The 24,598-nt window shown below is 37.2% G+C and overlaps 2 protein-coding genes across 2 annotated transcripts in view; one reads left to right on the forward strand and one right to left on the reverse strand.

The window, feature by feature from the left end:
* Positions 1-18,309, forward strand: part of LOC107653912 (myosin-16) — a 53,116-nt gene extending 34,807 nt beyond the window's left edge. The window contains exons 10-25 of the mRNA XM_016440774.1: positions 1,252-1,338; positions 2,118-2,363; positions 3,482-3,599; positions 4,200-4,327; positions 4,409-4,605; positions 6,035-6,167; positions 7,778-7,994; positions 8,343-8,479; positions 10,552-10,655; positions 11,710-11,902; positions 11,973-12,176; positions 13,487-13,612; positions 13,702-13,872; positions 15,464-15,664; positions 17,646-17,792; positions 17,891-18,309. Of these exons, the coding sequence (XP_016296260.1) occupies positions 1,252-1,338; positions 2,118-2,363; positions 3,482-3,599; positions 4,200-4,327; positions 4,409-4,605; positions 6,035-6,167; positions 7,778-7,994; positions 8,343-8,479; positions 10,552-10,655; positions 11,710-11,902; positions 11,973-12,176; positions 13,487-13,612; positions 13,702-13,872; positions 15,464-15,664; positions 17,646-17,792; positions 17,891-18,040 (2,559 nt within the window). The 3' untranslated portion in view covers positions 18,041-18,309. The remainder of the gene's footprint in view (positions 1-1,251; positions 1,339-2,117; positions 2,364-3,481; positions 3,600-4,199; positions 4,328-4,408; positions 4,606-6,034; positions 6,168-7,777; positions 7,995-8,342; positions 8,480-10,551; positions 10,656-11,709; positions 11,903-11,972; positions 12,177-13,486; positions 13,613-13,701; positions 13,873-15,463; positions 15,665-17,645; positions 17,793-17,890) is intronic.
* A 2,514-nt stretch (positions 18,310-20,823) lies between these two features.
* The window catches only part of gas7b (growth arrest-specific 7b), a 41,699-nt gene continuing 37,924 nt past the window's right edge, over positions 20,824-24,598 (reverse strand). Inside the window, exons 9-14 of the mRNA XM_016440863.1 lie at positions 24,383-24,461; positions 23,970-24,098; positions 22,118-22,241; positions 21,932-22,011; positions 21,517-21,615; positions 20,824-21,428 (exon numbers count right to left, since the gene is read on the reverse strand). Of these exons, the coding sequence (XP_016296349.1) occupies positions 21,315-21,428; positions 21,517-21,615; positions 21,932-22,011; positions 22,118-22,241; positions 23,970-24,098; positions 24,383-24,461 (625 nt within the window). The 3' untranslated portion in view covers positions 20,824-21,314. The remainder of the gene's footprint in view (positions 21,429-21,516; positions 21,616-21,931; positions 22,012-22,117; positions 22,242-23,969; positions 24,099-24,382; positions 24,462-24,598) is intronic.

Here is a 24,598-nt window from a genome sequence, read left to right on the forward strand (position 1 = left end):
TCTCTAGGATTGGTCATTATTTCAGTGATTAATGTGTTTCTGGCATGTTAAATGTTTTGAAAAAAATATTTTGGAAATAAATGTTGTGATGTTGCTGAAACAATGCCATAAAGAAAGCACAATGTTATCAAGCTAAAGGCAGTCCAATGAAAAATGAAAAAATGAAAAAAAATAAATAAATAAATATATTTATATATTTTTTTTTTTTTTTTTGGTACTTTAATATTTATTTTACAGTTTATTATGTCTGGATAGATTTTGTTTTATTTTATACAGCTTGTCATTTACAGCCTGAAAATCACACTTTAGATATTCCCAGATATTTCCAAGACTTTGGGAACACTGTATATAACATAACTATATCTAATATCTATAAAACTATAAAACTATAAATGGCATTTTTAAAGACACAAGCACACATTTCAAGAATTGAAATAAGGAAATTAATTTATTATAAACTTATTTGGACGCTCAGTGGCTGTATTGGAGAGCAGCCTTCATCTCACATAGGGGTCAAGTATAATGAGGAAATATTGATCATGTCTAATGTTAACAGGTAGTTGCATAATTGTTTTATTTGATAGGCTTTATTGCTGCTGTTCTGGCCTGTGATTCCTCTCACCTTGTGTGCTTATATTTATTCTCATTCTCATTATTTGTCGCGACGCTGCGGACGATTATATCTCAAACAGCTGGAGAATAAATGAAGAAACCTGTTTTTGCATTCAAGATATGCTTTGATGTGTTGTAGAATAAACAAAAGTCTTGTTTGTTCATTTTAATAAGCATCTGTCGAACAGCAGTGAGGATTTTTATTGCTGTTCAAAAATGAACGAGGCTCTAGATTTGAAAACAAACAAACCTTCATGTGTGTTTTGTTAAAGTGTTATGATGGTTTTTTAATTTGCCTCTAGGCTCTTGGATCCATCAAAGATCTAATGTTTTTGATTTTTACCCTCTGTAATGTAATGTTGTGTTGTAGCATAATTCTGTAAGTGATCCAGACACTAGGAGGGTCTAGACTAGACTCTGTTATGGTTGTTTCTAATCACTTCCCCACATCTATCATCTGCCCTGCTTTAACTCTACATACACACTCATGTCCTGACCTGCATGTGGATCGTCTCTATAACATCTCTGTTTAAAGCAGAACTGCGGATGAGCATGTAGATTTATTACCTGTACCTGTATTTATTATATATACAATCTGGAATATGTTGTATGATGATGACTGTTACATTTTTTCCACAGGTGGAGAAGCAGCGTGCTGATTTGAGCCGTGAACTGGATGATCTGACAGACAAACTGGAGGAAGCAGGAGGAGCAATGGCCTCTCAGGTATAAAAACACTGGTTATGATTGTTTATAGCCACATTAATGGAGTATTTGAACAAATATTTAAATTAAATCAAATGTAATTGCATATTCTTTGTAATTACATGCTTCAGATACACTCTCCAGTTTATCCAAATTTTTTTTTTAATCTCTAAAGGCAGATATTGGATTTCATAATCAAATAAAATGTAATTTATTTCACTTATGAGAATATGAAAGTGACATTTATTTTATGCACTGCTGTTCAAAAGCTTGTGGTCAGTGTGATTTTGTTTTTTTGAAAAGTCTATTCTGCTGACTAAGGCTGTATTTATTTGATCAAAAATACAGTACAAACAGGAAAAATCATGAAATATTATTACAATTTAAAATAGCTGTTTTCTGTGTGAATATACTGTAAAATGTAATTTATTCCTGTGATCATAGCGGATTTTTTTTAGCATCATTACTCCAGTCTTCAGTGTCACATGATCCTTCAGAAATCATTCTGATATTGCTGCTCAACAAACATTTCTGATTATTATCAATGTTGAAAACTGCTTCATATTTTTATGAAATCCATGATACATTTTATTTTTCAGGATTCTTTGATGAATAGAAAGTTCAAAACAACAGCATTTATTTGAAATAGAAGTCTTTTGTAACATTATAAATGTTTTACTGTCACTTTTGATCAATTTAGTGCATCCTTGATGAACAAAGGTATTCATTTCTTAATCTTACTGACCTCAAACTTTTGAACGATAGTGTAAAACATGCAATGGCACATTTTTGTGTTGTAGATGGAGATGAATAAGAAGCGCGAGCTGGAGCTGCAGCGTCTCCGGCGGGAGCTGGAGGAGTCGTCGGTGCAGGCGGAGGCAGTGGCCGCAGCATTGAGGAAGCGTCACAGTGATGCTCTGTCGGAGCTGGGAGAACAGTGCGAGAGCCTGCAGAGAACCAGAGCCAAACTGGAGAAAGAGAAACAGAGTCTGAGGCTGGAGGTGGACGATCTGGCGGCTTCGCTGGACACGCTGCAGAAAGCCAAGGTCAGTTCTGAACACGCTCGTGCCCTCAGGAGAGCATTTACTGCTGCAGATGTACGGCGTTCAGACTCTCCTGATGCTCTGAGCACCGAAAAACACATTAAAAGACCTTTATGAGAACTTATCTTGACAAGTTGCACTGTTTTACTGGTTTGAAAGGGGTTTTGGGATATGTCAGCTCAGCTGTTAAACCAGATGCACCAGCTTGGCCTGACTGGAAGACTATTTTAAAGGAATAGTTCAGCCAAAAATTAAAATTAGCTGAAAATGTGCTCACCCTCAGGCCATCCAATATGTAGATGAATTTGTTTCTTCATCAAATTTGGAGAAATGTAGCATTGCATCACTTGCTCACCAATGGATCCTCTGCAGTGAATGGGTGCCGTCAGAATGAGAGTCCAAACAGCTGATAAAAACATCACAATAATCCACACCACTCCAGTGCATCAATTGATGTCTTGTGAAACCAAAAGCTGAGTGGTTGTAAGAAACAAATCCATCAAGACATTTTTAACTAAAATATGAGTCCATAATAACGCTTCCTCAAGTGAAAAGGTCCATCTCCTGTTGTCTCTCACATCAAAATCCACCTATACATTGGTTTAGAGCTGCTTTGGCTTGTAAATGGTGCTTGATCTGTGCAGATTTCTCTCCTGATTCAGACCAGACAACCTTTTCAATGGAGGAAGTGTTATTATGGATTATGGACTCATATTTTAGTTAAAAACATCTGAATGATGGATTAGTTTCTTACAAACGCACAATTTATGGACTGGAGTGGTGTGGATTACTTGTGGATTATTGTGATGTTTTTATCAACTGTGTGGACTCTCATTCTGACGGCACCCATTCACTGCAGAGGATCCATTGCTGAGCAAGTGATGCCATGTTACATTTCTTCAAATCTGTTTTGGTTTTGTTTTGGTTCAGATTTGGTTCTTTGTGCTACAGAAATAAATGTCTACCGTGATTTTTTTCCGTGAATCATTGCTGTAGAATCTGTTTGATCTCGTCTCAGGCCTTTCATTAGGTTTGTGAGACATGAGCAGGTAAACCGTGGATGACCTGCTGAGTCACTGATCAAAGCTAATGTCATGTTGTATGATCATGTGTAACATCAGGCATCGACTGACACTCAGGTGAGAAAACTAGAGGAGCTGCTCTGTGACGCCAACACTAGGAATGAAGACCTGCAGAAAACTGTGAACGAGGTTACAGCAGCCAAGAACAGACTCACAGGTGACTGATGAAGAGCTCACATTAATACCTGAGTCACACTACGCTTCATTTCAATTATGACTATTTCTTTTAATTATGGCTTAATATCTTGCACTTGCACTTGCAACTTTATATATAATGTAATTCTATTTTAAACTATATCTCAGAATTACCCGTTTAATTTTTTTACACCATTTTTGTATGTACTTTAATTTATATTTTCAGCAAAATTGATTTGCAATTGCTAGTCAGAAGCAGATGATTTTAGGGAGAGGGGACATTCTCATTCTGATTTGATTGGATAACAATTTGGACACGCCCCTGAGTGCAAGATGAGTCATCAACATTTTCACAAAGTATAAAGACTTTTGTACAGAATGTAGACAGGAAGTGAAGTGAGTTGACTATTGGCTCAGACAAGGCTCCAAATTTTATGTTTAAAAATACCTTTCAAATCTGCTTTGTCCACATTTAGTGTAGCCTCAGACGAAATACACACAAAGTAAAGCCACAAACCACTCCAGATATGATTTCATGGTCTGTTTAATCTGGTTTAAACAGTTGATAACTGGACTTACACGTTTCAAAATGTTTTACAAGTATTCAAACTTGCCTTTGCAGCTGAAAACAATGAGCTGACGAGGCAGATGGAGGAGATGGAGAACAAGGGCAGCCACCTGAGCCGATCGAAAGCCCTGCTGATATCCCAACATGAGGAACTCAAGAAACAGTTTGATGAGGAGGTCAAGGTGTGTGCGGTTAACCCGTCTAACTTGCTTTGCAGTGATGTTTGTGAGTGTTTGTGTCATGGTTCGGTCTGTCATCGTTAGGCCAAAGCGCTGCTGGGCAGCAGTCTGTCTGCACTGCGGCAGGAGTGTGACACGCTGAAGGAGCAGCTGGAGGAGGAGCAGGAGAGCAAACAGGAGCTGCAGCGCCTCGTCTCCAAACTCAACAGTGACGTCACGCACTGGAGGAGCCGCCATGAGGCTGATGCCATCCAGCACAGTGACGAGCTGGAAGAAGCCAAGTATGCATTAATGGTGTAAACATACATTTTGAGTAGGACATTATTGTAGGGACGTTCTTTGTTGTTCCTGTAACAAAGAAACAGAATAGTCCAGGGATAAAAGGGTAATATAGATGACAGAATGTTGTGATTATATATCAATATGGCTGTAAAATAAATAAAAAACGGAATACTGAATTAAAAACAAAATAACTGCTTGCGTGTAAATGAACACAGTGCCACCCTTCGGTTTGAAACCCATAGTGCATATATTTATTTAATTAAATCAGAACATTTGCAATTTGATAATTGCAATAAGTCATATCATGAATCGTGCAGCCATAGAATAGGATTGGATGTTCAGAACATTAAATCTGATTTAGAATGATCTGGACTTGGAAATCCCATGTTTTGCTATCCAGGAGCAGGTAATCCATGTTACGTTCATGCTGGTTTTCAAAGCCACATTGGATTGGATTGCTCTGATCCAGATACACACTCTTCCAGATTACCAAACACAGGGTACCAGCTCTAATTAATTAGCATGGGTTAATTAAAGTGTTTCAGTATACAGTACAATAATCCCCTTCCATTTTCAATTTCATCTGATGCACAACAAATCAATAAAAACAATAAAATATTTGGTCACACTTTATTTTAAGGTCCAATTCTTGCTATTAACTATAACTTTTGCCTCAATAAACTCCTAATTTACTGCTTATTAATAGTTAGTACGGTAGTTGTTAAATTTAGGTATTGGGATTAGGGATGTAGAATATGGTCATGCAGAATATGTGCTTTATAAGCACTAATAAACAACCAATATGTTAATAATAGGCATGCTAATAAGCAACTAGTTAATAGTGAGAATGGGTCCCTATACTAAAGTGTTGCCAAATATTCATGCAATAAGGGATGTAGTTATTATACAGTAAACCACTTTTGACTGGTTCCTCTCTGATGACTGTGTCGTTGTAATTAACATACAGTGATAAATAACAGTTAAAATGAATTAAATATAATATTTTTGTTTGATATTGACAGGTTTTTGGGGACAAAATCTCATTTTTACTATACTGAAAGGCTTAATAGATATCCTACTCCTATCTTTATCTGCTTTATTATTGTAACGGTTAAACAAATCAAGCGCAAACTATAACTGTGCATATATACACTACATGAAATCCACCCTGAATCTGCTCTTCTGCTGGGATTTGCTGAATCAAATGGATCCCAATCTAAAATGTTTTGAACAGCACATGCTGAATGTTTTCTCCAGATCAAAACCAAAAATCCAGTTTCTTTTGAACAACACATTTTTAAAGATTTGATCCAATCCAGTAGCCGAAATCCAGTCAAATTTCTTTTGAACATCCGGGCCCAGACTGTTCTTCTGTAGATGATGTTAAGTTCACCAGCAGAGTGTGTGCGTAACGAGTGTCCATTGCAGGAAGAAGCTGTTGGCTCGTCTGCAGGAGGCCGAGGAGGCGGCGGAGGCCACACAGGCCAAGTGCTCCAGTCTGGAGAAAACCAAGCAGAGACTGCAGGGGGAGGTGGAGGAGCTGTGTGTGGATCTGGAGAAGGTATGAGCCCTTCACAGATGAACACAAGACACACGTCACACATAAATATGAAACCTACTGACACGTCAGTGCAATCTAAGCAGTGCCATATTTACAAAAGCCCTCCAGAAATAAAAGCATCTTACTGCTATTGAATGAATTTTTCATTCAGCCGAGGCAACTACAGATTTCTTTTACAACTAATTTACTATTAGTAATGCTGTAAATTGTCTAAATATATAATTTTGTTAGCCGTATTTATAAATGAACTATGCTATCTTTGTTCTAAAGGTACAATCACCTTATAAATCAAAGATATCTGGGATATAGTTTTTCAAGAATGGCGACAATTTGACGTTTCTTTGTGTTTGTGACTCAAAAGGTCCTGTAAACTGGAAAATACTGTATGTAGTTGCTTTTTCTTGCGGTGTAGTTACTACGGTTGAGTATTGAGAGAAATTTCACAATTAGATTCAATTTCAATTTCGATTCACAAGCTTGAGATTCGGTTATCATGAAACATCAATTTTATTTCAAGAAAAAAGCTCTGTCGACTAATGCTATAAACTACACAATAAACCCTGTAAGCTAGCTAACTATCAAGTTTATGGTCATTAAATGTCTTTTCTGAGGTAAATGTGATGTTACGTGACATTATTGATCTCAAGCTGTTTTTTTGACGTCTTTCTGTGGTTGAAAAACCGATTGATCGATTTCATGATTCATTTCAGTCAGTTGTTCTGTTTCCTCTGATGTTCATTCATGTTTATTTGCTGCTGTAACTATTAGTAAAGAGGAAGAGAGGATCGCTTCATTAGGCCATCTGTCACCACACATTAAAGAGCAGCAAAACCGCACTTATTGCTTGTATTTCATAATAGAATTGACAATATAAAAGCTGAGACTGTTTTAAATCAAAAGTAACAAAGCATTTATTGTATGGGAGGCACCTCAAATAATGTTTTGTAGTGGTTTTTTTTAAGTTTTGTTCATGCATCAACTGAAAACCGCATTCTTGACTCTTGGGATTTAAGAATCGATGTTGATTCATCAAAATGAGAATGAATTACAATTGAGAAACATATTTTCAGAGCAGCTACCACCAGCCAGAACCGTTGGGCATCCTACTTGAACACAATATAAGCTGGTCTTTCATGAAACACCAGCTGTTAACTGGTCTTATGAATATCAGGAGCAGTGTTTCCCACAGACGGCCTATATGCAAATTCATTCTCTGCCAGCAGGAGGCGCTTAGAGTGGGAGAAATAGAGGTTTCCCCGGTAACGGCTGTACACAAAGCAGCGCTCCGCTCACAAACGCTGCTTTATCAGACATTACATGCAAGATGAAATGAAAATGACATCCAACATTTTCTGAAGACAGTCGGTTTCCTTCAGAAATACAGTGATATAAAGACACCCGCACCGGGATTCAATTTTGAAACGTGCAGTGCTCATGTTTATTCAACGAAGTCAAAGCCTTTTGGAAAATCTATTTGTGGCGGTCAGTTTTGATATTGTGACGGGCCGCTACAAATAAATCAATGTATGGGAAACACTCCAGGAGGTTTTGACAAGCAATTCTGCACAGCCAGGCAGCGGACTGCTGGGTAATGACTGTTCCTCCTGCAGGCGAACAATGTGGCTGCAGTGCTGGATAAGAAGCAGCGGATGCTGGACAAGCAGCTGAGCGACTGGAGGCAGAAGTGTGAGGAGCTGCTGTCGGAGGTGGAGAGCTGTCAGAAGGAGAGCAGACAACACGCCGCAGAGCTCTTCAAGCTCAAAACCACCTATGAGGAGTCTGTGGAGCAGAGCGAGGCTCTCCGCAGGGAAAACAAGGCCTTACAGGGTAACGCTGACACGTCTGTCACCGTCACATCATTCTGGATATCTGTTTATTTCAAACCTTTTGTGAAGATGCATGTGTGATGGCCTGTAAAAACATGACAGAACTCATATAAACACAGATTACAGTCGAACTGAGCCAGTGTGATGTGGGACCGTCAGTCTTCATCTGTCATCATAGGCTTGGTTTGAATGGCTGCAGTTTTCAGACCGTAATTAGCTGAGGAAGGCAGTCCAACAGAAACAAGCTGACTCAATAATGGACGGAGAGAATGATGCTCTCCTAAAATACGAAATAAACTGTACCTCTGTATCATTGTGTCGTGTTTGATCGATCTGTGTTGTGTTTCAGAGGAGATCGCGGATCTTACCGACCAGCTGTCAGATGGAGGGAAGAGCGTCCATGAGCTTCAGAAAATGAAGAAGAAAATCGAGATGGAGAAAGAAGAGCTGCAGGCATCGCTGGAGGAGTCAGAGGCGGCATTAGAGGTCTGGAGAAATACTCCGATTTTTCTTGATGATTACGCTATAAACAGAGGTAAATCTCACCAAAACTGTTATCACTGTAATACTAGTACATATCCTACTGGAGTCAGTAAGATTTTATGTATTGAAGAAATGGTTACACTTTACTTGAAGGGTTGTGCATAAGACTGACATGACACCTACATAATCATGACATGACACATGTCATGAATATGAAGGTTTTTTATGCATGTTTATGACAACTGTCGTTAAGTGTCATTCGCTCAGTTATGTCATTTTTAATGCAAAGATGACATTATTTGAGATGTCTTTGTTATGGGCTATGGTTAGGGGTAAGGGTAGGGGTAGGGTTAGGTTAGGGTTAGGTCAAATAATGTCATATTTGCATTAAAAATGACATAACTGAGCGAATGACACTTAATGACAGTTGTCATAAACATGCATAAAACCTCCTTCATATTCATAATGATTATGAAGGTGTCATGTCAGTCTTATGCACACCCCTTCAAGTAAAGTGTTACCGAAGAAATTCATACTTTTACACATCAAGGATGAATTAAAATGGATCAGAAGTGACTGGAAAGACATTTATAACATTTCAAATAAATGCTGTTCTTTTGAACTTTCTGTTCATCAAAGAATCCTGAAAAATAAAATGAATCCCAGTTTCCTGATTTTCAAACTGTTTTCAACACTGATAATAATCAGAAATGTTTCTTGAGCAGCAACTCAGCATATTAGAATGATTTCTGAAGATCATGTGACACTGAAGACTGGAGTAATGATGCTGAAAATTCAGCTTTGATCACAGAAAAAAAATTACATTTTACAATATATTCACGTAGAAAACAGCTATTTTAAATTGTAATAATATTTTACCATTTTTAATCTCTTTTTTTTTGATCACACAAATTCAGCCTTGGTGAACAGAAGAGACGTCTTTCAGTTTATGATCAAAATAGCATTTGTAAAGTACAAATTCATTTATTTTTAAAAGAAAAAATCATGTTATTCAAATATAATTTCCTATTTATTTATATTCATTTTTTGGTGAAAAATATTCCAGACATGCTTCATTTTAATCAGAAAGACTGATTTCAACTGACTAGGTGTTCAGAAACACTAGTATGAACTAAAGAGCAAATGATCTAAGAGTAAAGAGCAGAAGCCAAATAAAACAGCACAATGAATTATTGAATCACCAGGATGTGTACCAATGAGTCTCCTGAGTGAAAATGTTAAGGCTTGTCGTGTTTTTACTCGAGAAGTGTTCACCTTCTGGCTCAGGTTTGAGATGCCAGTTGATGATAAATGGAGCTGCTGTAAGGCTGTATTTTTTTCAAATGATGTCATGACGTGGCCGCTGACCCCGTGACCTCCGCTTGTGTGGTCTGACGGCCGTCTAGCTGACAGCACTGATGGATGATGTTCATGCAGATGGAGGAGCGCTGCTTTACATCTGCTCGAGTCTCACTTACAGGCGTTTGTGTTTTTCCAGAGGAACTCATTCAGAAACTCTTGATATGTTCATTATCCACTTGAAGCTGTAGATTTGAATGTGTGGAGGAATTTATTCATTATATTTACTTTTGTTTCATTTTTAACCTCTTAAAGTATAGGCAGTGGCTAAGAGGAATTATTGTAGCAATGTTACTGAGAAACAATTCTGCGATCTCTTTTTGACTTGATTAAAATGTGCAGCAATTGAAATGTAATTGGCAACAGTGAAATGATCATAGTTTTTGCTGACTACATTGTAGACTTAAATCAATTTGCATACTGGATTTTATTGTATTTATGCTTTTATTTGCATTAGCCTGAACAAAACTGAAAAAAAAAAAAAACCTTTGTTTAAAAATAAGTTCATTTAATTTCAAAAATTCTCATTTTCACACGAATCTATAATATTTTAAAAACATGAAATATTAGATCAAATTAGCATCAGCTTTGCATTGCTGCCTGCAAATTTCCTCTTGAAAAGTGCAAAGCGTGTTTCTGAAAGTGCTGTTGTGAGTTTTGTTCCATCTAGTGGTTCAGAGAGGAATCAGATGTGTTGTCTGTGTGTGTTTCTGTAGGCCGAGGAGACGAGGGTTCTGCGTCTTCAGCTGGAAGTGTCTCAGGCTAAAGCAGACATGGAGCGCAGACTGCAGGAGAAAGAAGAGGAGTTTGAGGCCACCAGGTTTGATCAGCACCTCCTAGTTCTGACAACATGATATATCGCTGAGATGAGTGTGTGTTAAACGGTTCGGTGGATTGTGATAGTTGGGAAAATTGCCTGATATGGCCTCTTTGGAGAAATGCCTCTGATAAAACATCTTCTGCTTTGAATCAGTGTTGTCCTATTTGCATTTCAGTTTTTTAACTCTTCTGTTTTTCCACCTTGTCCTTTATTTCCTGCTTCTATCTAACATGGGATAACTGCTATGGTAAGTAACTTTATCTGGCTTCTTCTGGTTGCTGTAATATTGTGAATTTCTTCCAAATCTGTCAGCTTCTATATCTTTGCTTGCACAGTATTCTGATTGTGATTCACTGGGGGAAAAGGAGAAAACAAAATAAAGGTTAAATATGAATTTAACTTTGAATGACTTAATTTTGTTTTTCAGTATTTCATATTATAAACAACAACACAGACTAAACCATTTTGAGTAATTTATTTGTTTATTTTTTCCCAAAAAATGTTTTATAGGTATATTACATTATATATAAATATATATTATATAATATTGTTCATGTGAATTCTTTTGGCCATGATATTCATATAGTGGGAATCTGATATCGTGACAGCCAGTGTTTTTATTTCTTAATAAAAATTATAATTTCTAACATGTGAAGCAGCAACTTGAAACCTACTGTGTGTTTTCTATTTTTGATTTTACAGAATTCAAGGTCTCCTACAGAATTCTATTTTGCATCTTAAACCAGCCTGAAATATTTTGCTGGTCTTAGCTGGTTTAGGTTGGTCTCCCAGCCTGACCAATTTGGTACTTGTTTAGCTGGTTGGTTAGTTCTCAATTCAGTTTAGTTCAGTTCAATTCAAAAGCAGCTTCACAAAAAATGTTTGTTTCAATGTTACATTTCTCAAAGTTCTAAAAACCTGAAGTCCAGACTGGGAGACCAAGACCACCAAGCCAGCTTAGACTGGTTTAAAATATGCTGTAATCAGTTATTCTTGTAAAGAGAAACATTTCCAAACCGTCCAGTTCAAGTATGAGATGTTTTGTTGGTTTCAGGAAGAGCCACCAGAGGGCGCTGGAGTCTCTGCAGGCCAGTCTGGATGTGGAGGTGAAGGCGCGCACGGAGGCGGCCCGGCTCAAGAAGAAGATGGAGAGCGATGTGAATGAGCTGGAGGTGCAGGTGGACCAGCTGAACAAGAACAACGCAGAGCTGATGAAGAGCGTGAAGAAGCTGCAGCAGCAGATCAAGGTGCGGCTCGCGGTCACGTAGGAGAACATGCTGCTGTATGTGTGGTACATGCTCTGTGTGTCTCCTGCAGGAGCTCCAGGCTCAGCTGGAGGAGGAGGCGCGCGTGCAGGAGGAGCGGAGGGAGGAGCAGATGCTGCTGGAGCGCCGCTGCACTCTGCTGGTCACCGAGGGCGAGGAGAGCCGCGCTGCGCTGGAGGCGACCGAGAGAGTGCGCAAGAGCCTGGAGACAGAGCTGCACGAGACCGCAGAGAAATACAACACACTCGACAGCCAGGTGCTGATCCACAGCACTCTACAACACACTACACTCATCAGAACCTTCATTAAAAGCTTGTCAATTATGTTACATAATGCTTATCAGGTCATTAGTTGATGCTTTGTCTCAGAATCTTTATTTCTTCTCCATGGATCCCTTGCAGTACATTCACAAACTCTCAGTCAGAAATGAACAAGGCCAAAGTTAACTAAAGCTAAAAAATAAATAAAAAAAAGTCACTTGAAATAAAATAAACATTACCTAAAATAAAATATTAAAAACTTATTTTATTTCAGGTAGTTTGCCAAGGCACTATTTCACATTTTCATTTAGTTTAATTTATACTGAAATAAAAGTGAATAAAACTATACAGACATCTTCAAAAATGACTACAAATGACAAAAACACACAACAAAATGACTCTAACTAAAATTAAAATGAACATAGAGAAACTGAAGCGTTTTGGAATAATTCAACCAAACACATCTGATTTGAGATGAATCAGATATATATTCAACATAAGTGTAATATTAAAGCATGCACCTTTACAGTGTGCAAGCTCTTTCCTGTAACAGTATTTAAATATATATTTTCAGTTCATGCAATCATTGTTTTGATGATTGATCATTGCTGGCACTTTTGAGTACTCGTGCCCAGCTCTACTTCCTGCTGTTGTATTTTGAGTGTGACTCATTGGCAAACAATCAATCAATACATAAATAAATAATAAAACAAATAATACTAAATGAAATAAAATGCATATAAATAAAACGTACACATTTCTGTAGATATAATACTATTGTTATCATGAATTCTTTTGGCCACAATAATTTGTGAAAACCTGATACAGTCCAAACATTTTTATTTCCAGGGCAAATATAAAACTTTAATTTCTAACATGGAGTACCAACCTAAAACCCTTTTTATAAAACCTATTTATTTATGTATTTTTGTTTTTACATAATTCAGTGTTTTTTTTTTGTTTTTTTTTACAGAACTCTACTTCTGCTGTGCTTCAGTCCATTTTTTTAATTTTTTTTTTTTAAGAATTATAGCAGTAGAAACACAGGTCATTTATAATTTTTTTATATGCAAATGATGTCCAACATTTCTCATTTTCATTTAGTTTAACTTAACTAAAATAACTAAAAGTGCAACTGAAAAAAAACATGGAAAAAAAAAACAGTAATATTAACTTTTTGTAAAGAATTATAGTAGTACAAGAAACAGATCATTTAAATATGCAAATGATGCCCTTTTATTTTGTCATGCTGCTAATGTGCAACTATCTGCTGTTTGAAGTGAACAGAGCTGTTCTGTGCTCTCAGTTCCAGAGTGTGTCCAGCGGGAAGCGGAAGCTGGAAGTGGATGTTCAGCAGCTGATGCAGGAGCACGAGGAGCTGCAGACTGAACTCAGATCAGCCAACGACAAGGCCAAGAAATCTGCATGTGAGGTACAGACACACACACACACACACACACACACAGCGCTGAGAGAAAGGCCTGATGGTGTTGAGTGTGACGCTGTGCTGGCGGTCTGCAGACGGCGCGTGTGCTGGAGGAGCTGCGTGTGGAGCAGGAGCACATCATGCATCTGGAGCGCGTCAAGAAGAGCCTGGAGCTCCAGATGAAGGACATGAGCGGCAGACTGGAGGAAGCTGAGCAGATGGCCATGAAGGGAGGGAAGAAGATCATTCAGAAGCTGGAGGGGCGGGTAAACATCATTAACCGGATGAGCAGGGCTGGGCCATAAATATTAGCACTTATGTTATCATACGATATTGATATTGATGACAATATTCATTTAGCATTATTGGGGAAGGAAATGCTTTCCACATGTTTGTTAGAGCTTGAGAATTACAGTAAGGTACCTTTCATTTAGGGCCCCATGAAACTAGTTTTATGTTTTTCATTTTATTTATTTATTTGGATTCTGTGTTTTATGATTTGAAATTGGCAAACTAAGTTATACTTATAAGATTAATTATGACTAATTAATTATGATTAAGTTAAAGATATGAAATAAAAAGTCAAAATAATGACATGCTAAGTCATATTTATGAGCTAAAATGTCATAATTATGACAAAGACATTCCTATGAAAAATCGTAATTGACAAAATGTTGAAATTGACATACAAAGTTAAAATTCTAAAAGTCTTAAATTATGACATGAATGTTATGGTTATGAAATAAAGTCAAAATAATGACACCCTAAGTCATTTATGAGATGAACATGTTATAATGTCATAATGATGACCAAGACATTTATATGAAGAAAAGTTATTTTGTACTTACTGTCAAAATAGACATAAGACATAAGTTATGAGATCAAACATTTACATTGTGACAGAAGTTATAGTTATGAAATAAAAAGTCAAAATGAGTCATAATGATGACCAAGACATTTATATGAAGAAAAGTTATTTTTTACACACTGTACTGTCAAAATAGACATAAGACATAAGTTATGAGATCAAACATTTACATTGTGACAGAAGTTATAGTTATGAAATAAAAAGTCAAAATGATGACATACTATGACAAAGTCATTTATATGTTGAAAAGTCATAAATTTAAGTCAAAGTTTTTCATAATTATGAGATTCAAAGTCAAAATTGTCATTACGTTAATAACTTATGAAGTCATAATTGATATACGAAGTCATAATTATGACATAAAAGACATTTTTGAATTATGACTTAACTCTTAATTTCAACTTTGTATCTTATGACTTACTGTGTCATAATTTCAACTTTTTATGTCATATAATCATTATGATTTGCCAAAGCATGATTTTTTTTTATGTGGCTAAATGAGCTTCCATGCATTTCCACATTTCAAACTGGATTAAGCTGTATTAAATTTGTTAACAATTTATATTTATATATATATATATATATATAGATGTATCAAATGTATAAAAATGCATTATGATTTAATACAAGTTTAATGCAAAAATAGTGTGAAATGAATTAATATGTAAATGTAAAATGTAATCAAATGAAACATTATAATTAATTTACAACATCATTGCATTTATTAAATTTTTTGTCAAATAAGGTGCTGCACATCAGAAGTGTATATATTTAAACATGGACGATATGAATGATATTGCTTAAAATAATATTATTACTTTGAGAAGTGCATTTTAGTATACACTAGTAATATATTTCTGTCATCTTTTATTTTGTCGGTTTGTGGTGAAGAGCCAGTAAAAAATGTCCAGAGCTTATCATCACTATTTGATCTCGTTTATCCAGCCCTGACCCTGAGTCTCTGGTCTCTGTTCTCTGGAAACGCTCAGGTGAAGGAGCTGGAGCTGGAGCTGGACAGCGAGCAGAAGAGACACACTGAGACGGTGAAGAGCCTGCGTAAGAACGAGCGGCGTCTGAAGGAGCTGCTCTTCCAGTCCGAGGAGGACCAGAAGAACCAGCACCGCATGCAGGAGCTGGTGGAGAGACTCCAGATGAAGATGAAAGCCTACAAGAGACAAGTGGAGGAGGCGGTAGGACACTGCTGCTCTTAACCCGTGGGTTATGCTGGTTAGTGCTGGTTGAAACGCATTCGCTTCACTGCCAGTCAAACCAGCATGAGGTTTCTGGTCAAGCTGGCTCCTGCACTGAAGTCAAGCAAAGCCAGAAGGACCAGCTGCAAACCAGCATAAACCAGCATGACATTTTAGGATTTTTATAAGGATTGTAACTCTCATAGATTTGACCTTTTTATTTTCACAGAGGTTTGGACCCTGTCAAACTTACATTTAGGCCCACCAATACACCTTTCTATGGAAGCCCATTTCTGCCACATAAGAATACAATGTATGCTTTGGTAAATCATAATTATTATGAGAAAAAAAAGCCAGAAATTTGACATAAAAAATGAATAATCATAATTGACACAAGTCAAAATTGGCATGCTAAGTTATAATTATGAGATACGTCTTAATTATGACTTAAAAGTTGTAGTTATGAAATAAAAAGTCAAAATGATGACATACTAAGTTATAATTATGACAAAAACATATATAATTAAAAGTCGAAATTGACAAAGTTATATTTATGAGATAAAGTCTCATGACAGAAGTTACAGTTATGAAATAAAAAGTCAAAATAATGACATACTAAGTCATTTATGAGATAAAAAGTCATAATTATGACATTTATATGAAAACTCATAATTGACGAGTCAAAATCAACATTTATAATTATGAGATAAAATTCTTAATTGTGACAAAATTTATAATTATGATATAAAAACTCAATATAATATTTATGAGATAAAAGTCATACTGATGAAAAAGACATGAACATTGTGACATATTAAGTCATAATTATGACATACCGGTAAAAAAGTCACAATTATAATAGAGATAAAAAGTCTTAATTGTGTTATATGATTTATGTTATGAAATAACTCAATGACATACAAAGGCATATATAAATATAAATCGAAATTATGGCAGTCATATTTATGAGATGAAAAATCGAAATGGATATTAAGTCATAATTATTAAATAAATTCAAAGTTGAGTCATTTTATATGATAAAAACCTTTGTGACAAAATCTTTGTCATAAGTATGACTTTTAACTCATAATTTCGACTTTTTATGTCATATAATCATAATCATTATGGTTTGCCAAAGCATGATTTTGTTTCTTATGTGGATGTCTTCAACATTTTAAGTAACGTAAATTAACAATAATTAATGTATTACGAAAAAACATGAATTAACAATGAGCAATAGCATTTTTTTAAATGATATAATAGTGCAACACATAATGAATGATTAAAATGTAGTATAAGGAATTCAATTGTATATTGTATTATTTTATGTGTTTTATTATTGTAATGAATATGGCCTTTGGTGCTGATATGACAATGAAAAATGTAGAAAATGAATGCATGAATGAATGCTTTATTTTGAAGTGTGAAACTTCGTCAAGCTGTCAAACCTATGATGTTTTATTAACAAAGTTCAGGAGGAGCATGTTCAGATAATTAACCTAATTAACACAAGAGGAGCACAATCAGTAATCAACCCAAATAACAAGATAAGAGGTGCATATATAGACACAGCAGACTAACCTCCAGCATCCCTCCACCACCCCATCTCCGCACTTTGGTTCAGGCCAAAATTCTGAGTTCGGAGCCCTCCCCTCGGACAGCATGCCAAATATGCATAACCTTTTCTCTGTTTATTATATCTAAGTGTGAACTTGTGAATTAGCTATTATTCATGTCATGATGGAAGCCGCAAATAACGTGAGGACATTTACTGGGCTCAACCCAACTGACAAGATAAGAGGTGTGTATATATATATACAGAAGACTTACTGTACCTCTGTTCCTTGACTTACAACTATTTTGAGCTCAGAGCCCTCGGACAGCACGCCAAATACGCATAACCTCTACTCTGTTTATTACATGTAAGTGTGAACTCGTGAAACAGCATGTATTTCTCTGATCTGCTGTTGTTGATGCACAGGAGGAGCAGGCGAATGTGAATCTGGCCAAGTACAGGAAGACAGTTCATGAGCTGGACGACGCAGAAGAGCGGGCCGACATCGCAGAGTCTGCGCTCACCAAGATCAGGACCAAGAACAGAGGCAGCTTCGGCAAAGGCTACTCATCAGTGAGTGTCTGTCAGGACAGATGTTACACCATCCGTCTCCAGCAGGAGTCAGTAACACTCTGCTCGTGTGTGTGTGTGTGTGTGTGTGTTTGACGCAGGGTTACAGCACTCCCTATCCCGGCCTGGTGAGGTCCCCCAGCTCTGTGGGGTCAGAGGGCAGAGGTGAGAAGGTCACTGATGACGACGAGTCCATCAGCTCTCTCATTCCCACATACTTGAATTCAATCAAGAAACTCATGATCGATTAGAATCAGAGATTTTCCAGTCTTCTGCATTCATCATTTTTGTCTTAAAAAATAACTGTAAACATATAAATCTTTTGATTACAACAAGTATCTATGTTCAGTATTATATCTGGTATCATCGGCATGACTTTACTATCAAGAAACGAAAAGAAAAAAAAACTGTAATTTAGATTACACCTTTGTGCTAGTTTGATTTGGTAAAGATTTGAGTGTTTCGTTTATTTTGTAATGTAGTCCAAGGAATAGTTCACCCCACAAATGAATGTATTCACCCTCAGGCCATGCATCAGATTTGGAGAAATGTATTATTGCATCACTTGCTCACCAATGAATCCTCTGCAGTGAATGGGTGCCGTCAGAATGAGAGTCCAAACAGCTGATAAAAACATCACAAAAGCTGTGTTTGTAAGAAACAAATCCATCAAGACGTTTTTAAATAAAATACAAGCCCATAATCCATAATAGCGCTTCCTGCAGTGAAAAAATCCATCTCCTGTTGTCTCTCACATCAAAATCTACCCACATATTTGTTTAGGGCTGTTTTTGAGATTTCTCTCCTGATTCAGACCACTTTTTTAACTGATGGACTGGAGTTGTCTGGATTATTGTGATGTTTTAATCAGCTGTTTGGACTCTCGTTCTGACGGCACCCATTCACTGCAGAGGATCCATTGCTGAGCAAGTGATGCAATGCTACATTTCTCCAAATCTGATGAAGAAACAAACTCATCTACATCTTGGATGACCTGAGGGTGCGCACATTTCCGACATACTCCTTTTAAATGAGGACAGCTTTAGTTATACATAGTCAAATTAGAAATGCATTGAATGGACATTCATTCAGTATATATTATTCCCTTGCTCCGTAGTGTCATGTTTGCATTAATTTTGTATTTATTGATGACAGCTACATAAATAGTGCAAACGAATAAATCCTATTTAGTTAAACATTATTTTATGCCATTTATATTACAGAAAACATAATAAATGGATTATATTCAGTAGTTATTCTTCATTTACATCGTTGTATAACAGGGAGAGAATGAATTATTTGAACATGTACATCAGTAATACAGATGCGTTAAATGCATAAGCTGGTACTGTCAGAAAAAAAAAACAATGAAATCCAGTTTAAACATCTTGATGATCATTTAGGAAAAGAGTTAATTGATTTCATATAAAAATAAGCATTGTGCAGAATCATTTACATATATTATTTGTAGCTCTCTCACTATAGAGTAAATGGTTGGGGGAAACAATATTGGGCCCAAATAATGACTGTTTGAGACTTCTGTATATTTGAACAAAAGAGGGTAAATAAAACATCTTTACACATGTTTGTGTTAATTTCTTAATTGAGTATGAAGTGATGTAAACCCTGAGTCCATGACGGCAGTGTGAGACTGTGAGCAGCTGTATTCATGTACAATATAATACCAGATCTGTTATGTTTATGATTTTGCAATTGAGTTGTATAATATCCTGCGTAAGCTGAAATCAACACTGACCCTCTTTACTTGCTGATCCATGTTTCTGGTCTTACATGATTCATACATGGTATTCCAAAGGACAAAAGTGTAATATTTTCAAAATGTAATGGGCTTCTCCACCTGAATCAGATTTCCTTTCGGTGTTCATTTTGGTAAGTAACTCCCATTTCTTTTTATAATTCCTGACATTTGCATTTCTTTTTCTCATTGAATATCCTAATTTTACTCAGAAATAAATAACATTACGTAGTTAAATGGGTTCATGTTGACTTTAAAAGACAGTTCACCCAAAACTGAAAATTCTGTCATTGTTTATAACCCTCAAGCTGTTCCAAAGAAGAGTTTCTTCTGTTGTACATAAAAACAGTTGCTGGTATGGAACTAAATATGGAACTAAAAATATGGAAATAAACAACTGTTTAGTTTCATATTTTTTTTCCATATTATGGAAGTCAATGGCTACCGTCAACTGTTTAGTTTCCTTTTTTTTTTTCTCCATACTATGGAAGTCAATAGCTACCATCGACTGTTTAGTTCCATGTTTTTTCCCCCATACTTAGAAGTCAATGGCTACCGTCAACTGTTTGGTTTCATTTTTTTCTTCTCCATACTATGGAAGTCAATGGCTACCATCAACTGTTTAGTTCCATGTTTTTTCCCCCATACTTAAAAGTCAATGGCTACTGTCAACTTGTTTCATTTTTTTCTCCCTTTTATGGAAGTCAATGGCTACCATCAACTGTTTAGTTCCATATTTTTTCCCCCATATTTAAAAGTCAATGGCTACCATCAACTGTTTAGTTTCATTTTTTTTCCTCCATACTATGTAAGTCAATGGCTACCATCAACTGTTTAGTTCCATATTTTTTCCCCCATATTTAAAAGTCAATGGCTACCATCAACTGTTTAGTTCCATATTTTTTCCCCATACTTAGAAGTCAATGACTACCGTCAACTGTGTAGTTTCATTTTTTTTCTCCATACTATGGAAGTCAATGGCTACCATCAACTGTTTAGTTTCTTTTTTTCTCTCTCCATACTATGGAAGTCAATGGCTCCCATCAAATGTTTAGTTTCATTTTTTTTCTCCATACTATGGAAGTCAATGGCTACCGTCAACTGTTTAGTTTCTTTTTTTTCCCCTCCATACTATGGAAGTCAATGGCTACCGTCAACTGTTTAGTTTCTTTTTTTTCCCCTCCATACTATGGAAGTCAATGGCTACCGTCAACTGTTTGGTTACCAACATCCTTCAAAAGATCTTCTTTTCTGCTCAACAGAAGAAAGAAGAAACAAACCAGTTTGGAACCACATGAAAGTGAAGTAAATGATGACAAGAATGATCATTTTTGTGTGTACTGTCGCTTTAAGGCAAGCGAGAGCTTTGATTAGTCACAGAACTGAAATCAGTTGTAATAGTTGATGCAGCAGCAGCATTTACAGTATATATTAGTACTATTTCACATACATGAACTCGGTTCAATCAATGCTGAATCGTAATGGCATGATTGCATCAGTAGATACTGACAAAACACGTCAGTTCTCCCGAGTGAAATCCTGCAGATGTTCACACAGTCTCTGCCACACCTCGAGAGCTCTTTCAGTCAGATTCGTGGGAAGGTTATGGTATGTAACCTCAGCTCTCTCTCAACCTTCTGCTCGGTTTGAGTCATGATCGTTCTCCTGGTTTAGGCCTCAGAAGGGTTTTTGAGAGATCAAACCCATATTAGTTTCTCTTCAGCCAGCGCTGCGTTTCAGACGAGGAAACGAGGGCGAGTCTGATGCTCTCAGATGTCCATGTCCACCGGTCTCAGCTCGCCCGTCTTGTGTTCTTTGACCCACAGCTCTCGGTCTTTGGCGGGGTCCACGCTCCGCAAGAGTTTGTCCACCGGCTCTATGGTCTGGAGGTGAAACAGCAGGTTATCATTACTCATGATCTGCATCAGACTGTGCTGTATGAGTGAGTGTGGATGAGGCTGTTTAACTCACGCTTTGGTTGAACATGTCGGTCTCGTGTCGTAGCGTTGTGTACTGACACAGATGCTGTCTGATCATCTCCACACGCTCCACCTCCAGACGCTCCAGCTCCTGTCAGGAACAAGACGTATAGAGATTGTCTAGTTTATTTGAGTTTTTAAGAGAAAATGCTTTTGTCTTTAAATCAATGTTTTATTGCATGCTTTTCTTGCATCTGAGTTTCCCAGAATTTCTCTACTTTGTACTGTGTCCTACATCACACAAATTCTCCATTCTTGTACAAATTAATTTAGTAACAGATTAATAAATGCTTCAGAGATGAAAAACTAAAACTCATCATTGCAATCTGTCATTTGACTATATTAAGCAGTTAGAAGTGGCATTATCTGAAGAACTGGTGTCTGTGAAAGCTCGGTCAATCTCTCACCAGACTGCTGGTCACCATCTCCTCAAACCACTTGGACTGGGACTGATTGTAGAGATCAACACATCGCATCAGATCATCACCTGAAGATACAGATGCGGGACTCATACATCATCATGGCTCATGCTTTACATTTGAAATCATCAGCATGGGCTAATACATTTCCCAGGTTGAGAGGTTTGCACTGACCGGCCTGCGTGGATTTCCTGCGCGCTTTCTTGATGTCCTCCTCGATCTTACTGCTCAGTTTGATCTCCAGCTGCTGGGTTTTTAACTCCAGATCCTTCTGCCGGTCTGCAAGTGCTTTCCGTGCCTGATGAAGAACATGAGAATATGAGAAACGAGATGAGCATGATGTGTTTTGTTTTGGGTGTTCAGAAGCATCTGCTGTTGCATGTTGAGATCCAGATGCTGCTGAATAAATCTGTTCTCTCTGTACAGTGATGTGAACAATTAAGGAAAAGATGTATATTTACTAATTCTTTTCTGATTATAAATTAACTCTAATAATTAAAATCCTTATAGCAATAGCATATTAAAATCGAGACAATTAAAATCACTTGTTCTTTACATTACGCTCTTTCTTAAAGGGACGGTTCAACCTAAAATAAAAATGCTGCCAATTGACAAAGTCCAATTTGCAAAGACCCGCCCTCCTTAGTTACTGTTGCTATCCCCGACAAACAATGCCGCTCTCACACTACACGTCATGTTCTCACCAAGCGGCAACCTCCCCGTCTCTCTCGTGAAGCCAACACAGAAGTGACTAAAACTGCAATTCATCGACTGGCCGCTAGAGGCTGGCTCCAAAAGGGAGTCAGTCCCATAGACTCCCCATGTTAAAATGCCCAACTTTACAGCAGAAAAAAATATGTTTACAGCCTGGTTCAAAAAGTGGTTTTGGTCTATATAGCTAATTTTGCCCTTCATGACAACTGTGAGGGGGGTGAATTTTTTTATAACTCATCCATTTAAATTATATTAAGCCTTAAAGTTCTGCATAATTAAGGGCGTGGCCACTTAAATGACAGGTGGATTGCCGCTGTTGTCACCGCCGTCGAGCTAGGTGGGCGTGGTTTCAGCAACCAGCTCCCGCCTCTTTGCCCATTTTCGATTATCCGTGAGTGACGCGCGGTGACGTGCTGCCAAGATGGTGGCGGCCGGCTCCGCCCACTTTGAGCTTCAAAAACTCTCTTCAGAAACCAGCGGGTGACGTCATGGACACTACGTCCATGTTTTTATACAGTCTATGATTCTTACGCATATACAGCTCCCAATCGGGGCAAAGTTCACAGGATTTTGTCCACAGAATGATAAGAGCACACGTTTTAACATATCATTTTTTCATTTCACACTCAGTATTTTAACTTAAGCGCTGCAAGCCATGCATACAGCGCCGGACATGACAGGTTTTCTGGTATGCAAAACAAGTACTTTAAAGGAATTCCTTAGCTTATTGCCGTTACTGTGGCAACCAACAACAGCACCAGCTTAACCCTCCGCACATTTTTATATTTAGTTACATTGAAAAAGTTTCAATTCAGTCGATCTTTTTTACCCCGTTTTAACATGGTTTTCTATGGAGACCGGCCGTAGATGTCGGGCAAGCTTGCTGCGAACGGTCAATTACTTACATGCATGTCTTTCTATATTTGCACGTGTGCTTATATTCAAAGTTGGCATTGATGTGACTGATCACAAAACATGCGAGAACCAGCGCCGTTTTCTGTGTGAATGTGTAAATAATGACCGTTTGTATTGAGTGCGCTGTCCCTTTAAAATACGGCAAATTGTTTTTTTCCCTGTTGGCCAGATCAGTAAATACTCTATGAGAAGGTCACTGGTTTGAAGGGCGTGAGATTATAAATAGAAACCCAATGGGCTCCAGAGACGAAAAATGGTCCACTTCTTCAGAAAATATGCTGGACTTTTAATAATGCATGAGAAAAATCCCTGTAACTTTAGAAGATGCTAAATGTGAAGACTAAATACGGCCACATATTCATGACACATGAGATGAATCATGTTTTGCGGTCAGTACCTTCTCCACGGCAGAGTTTCGGCCGGTCAGCTGCTTCCTGAGATCCGCCATGTGATGGTCGAACTTCTTCATGTCCTTTTTGAAGTTTTCCCGGAATATCAGCAGAGGCTTTTCCACTTCACTCTGAAGCTGAAGCACATCAGAGACAGACCGAGTATTTTACTTTAGAAAGCTGCGAGAAACTAAAGCCAAAAGTGAAAAAGACCCTCCTACATCATGTCTTTTTATTGCTTCGGTGTTAGAGATGCATATACGTGTATATGTACAGTGTAACCTCTGCTCTCATATTCTTCAGAGAGCGGAACATCAGCACAGAGCACATTCCTCCAGACCAGCTGTGCGTTTCGACCGGCTCAGAATGAATCCTACAGGCTTTAAATGCAGTTCTGCATCTTTCTGTTGCAACATCTCACCTTGGAGGAGAACTTGAGATGAACTTCTGCTTCATCTGCCAGGCTTATCTTCAGCTGAGCCCAAGCTTCTCCAAGCGTGCTGAGAGAAGATGACAAGGGACAATATATTTAATAAAATATAAACATGATAAAATATGCATTAAATGTAAAATTGTATAAATATTATTACATTTATTAAATATATATATATATATATATATGAATAAATTTTTTTTT

This window comes from Sinocyclocheilus anshuiensis, unplaced genomic scaffold (assembly GCF_001515605.1).
Source record: "Sinocyclocheilus anshuiensis isolate Anshui unplaced genomic scaffold, SAMN03320099.WGS_v1.1 scaffold454, whole genome shotgun sequence".
NCBI classification, from domain to species: Eukaryota; Metazoa; Chordata; class Actinopteri; order Cypriniformes; family Cyprinidae; genus Sinocyclocheilus; species Sinocyclocheilus anshuiensis.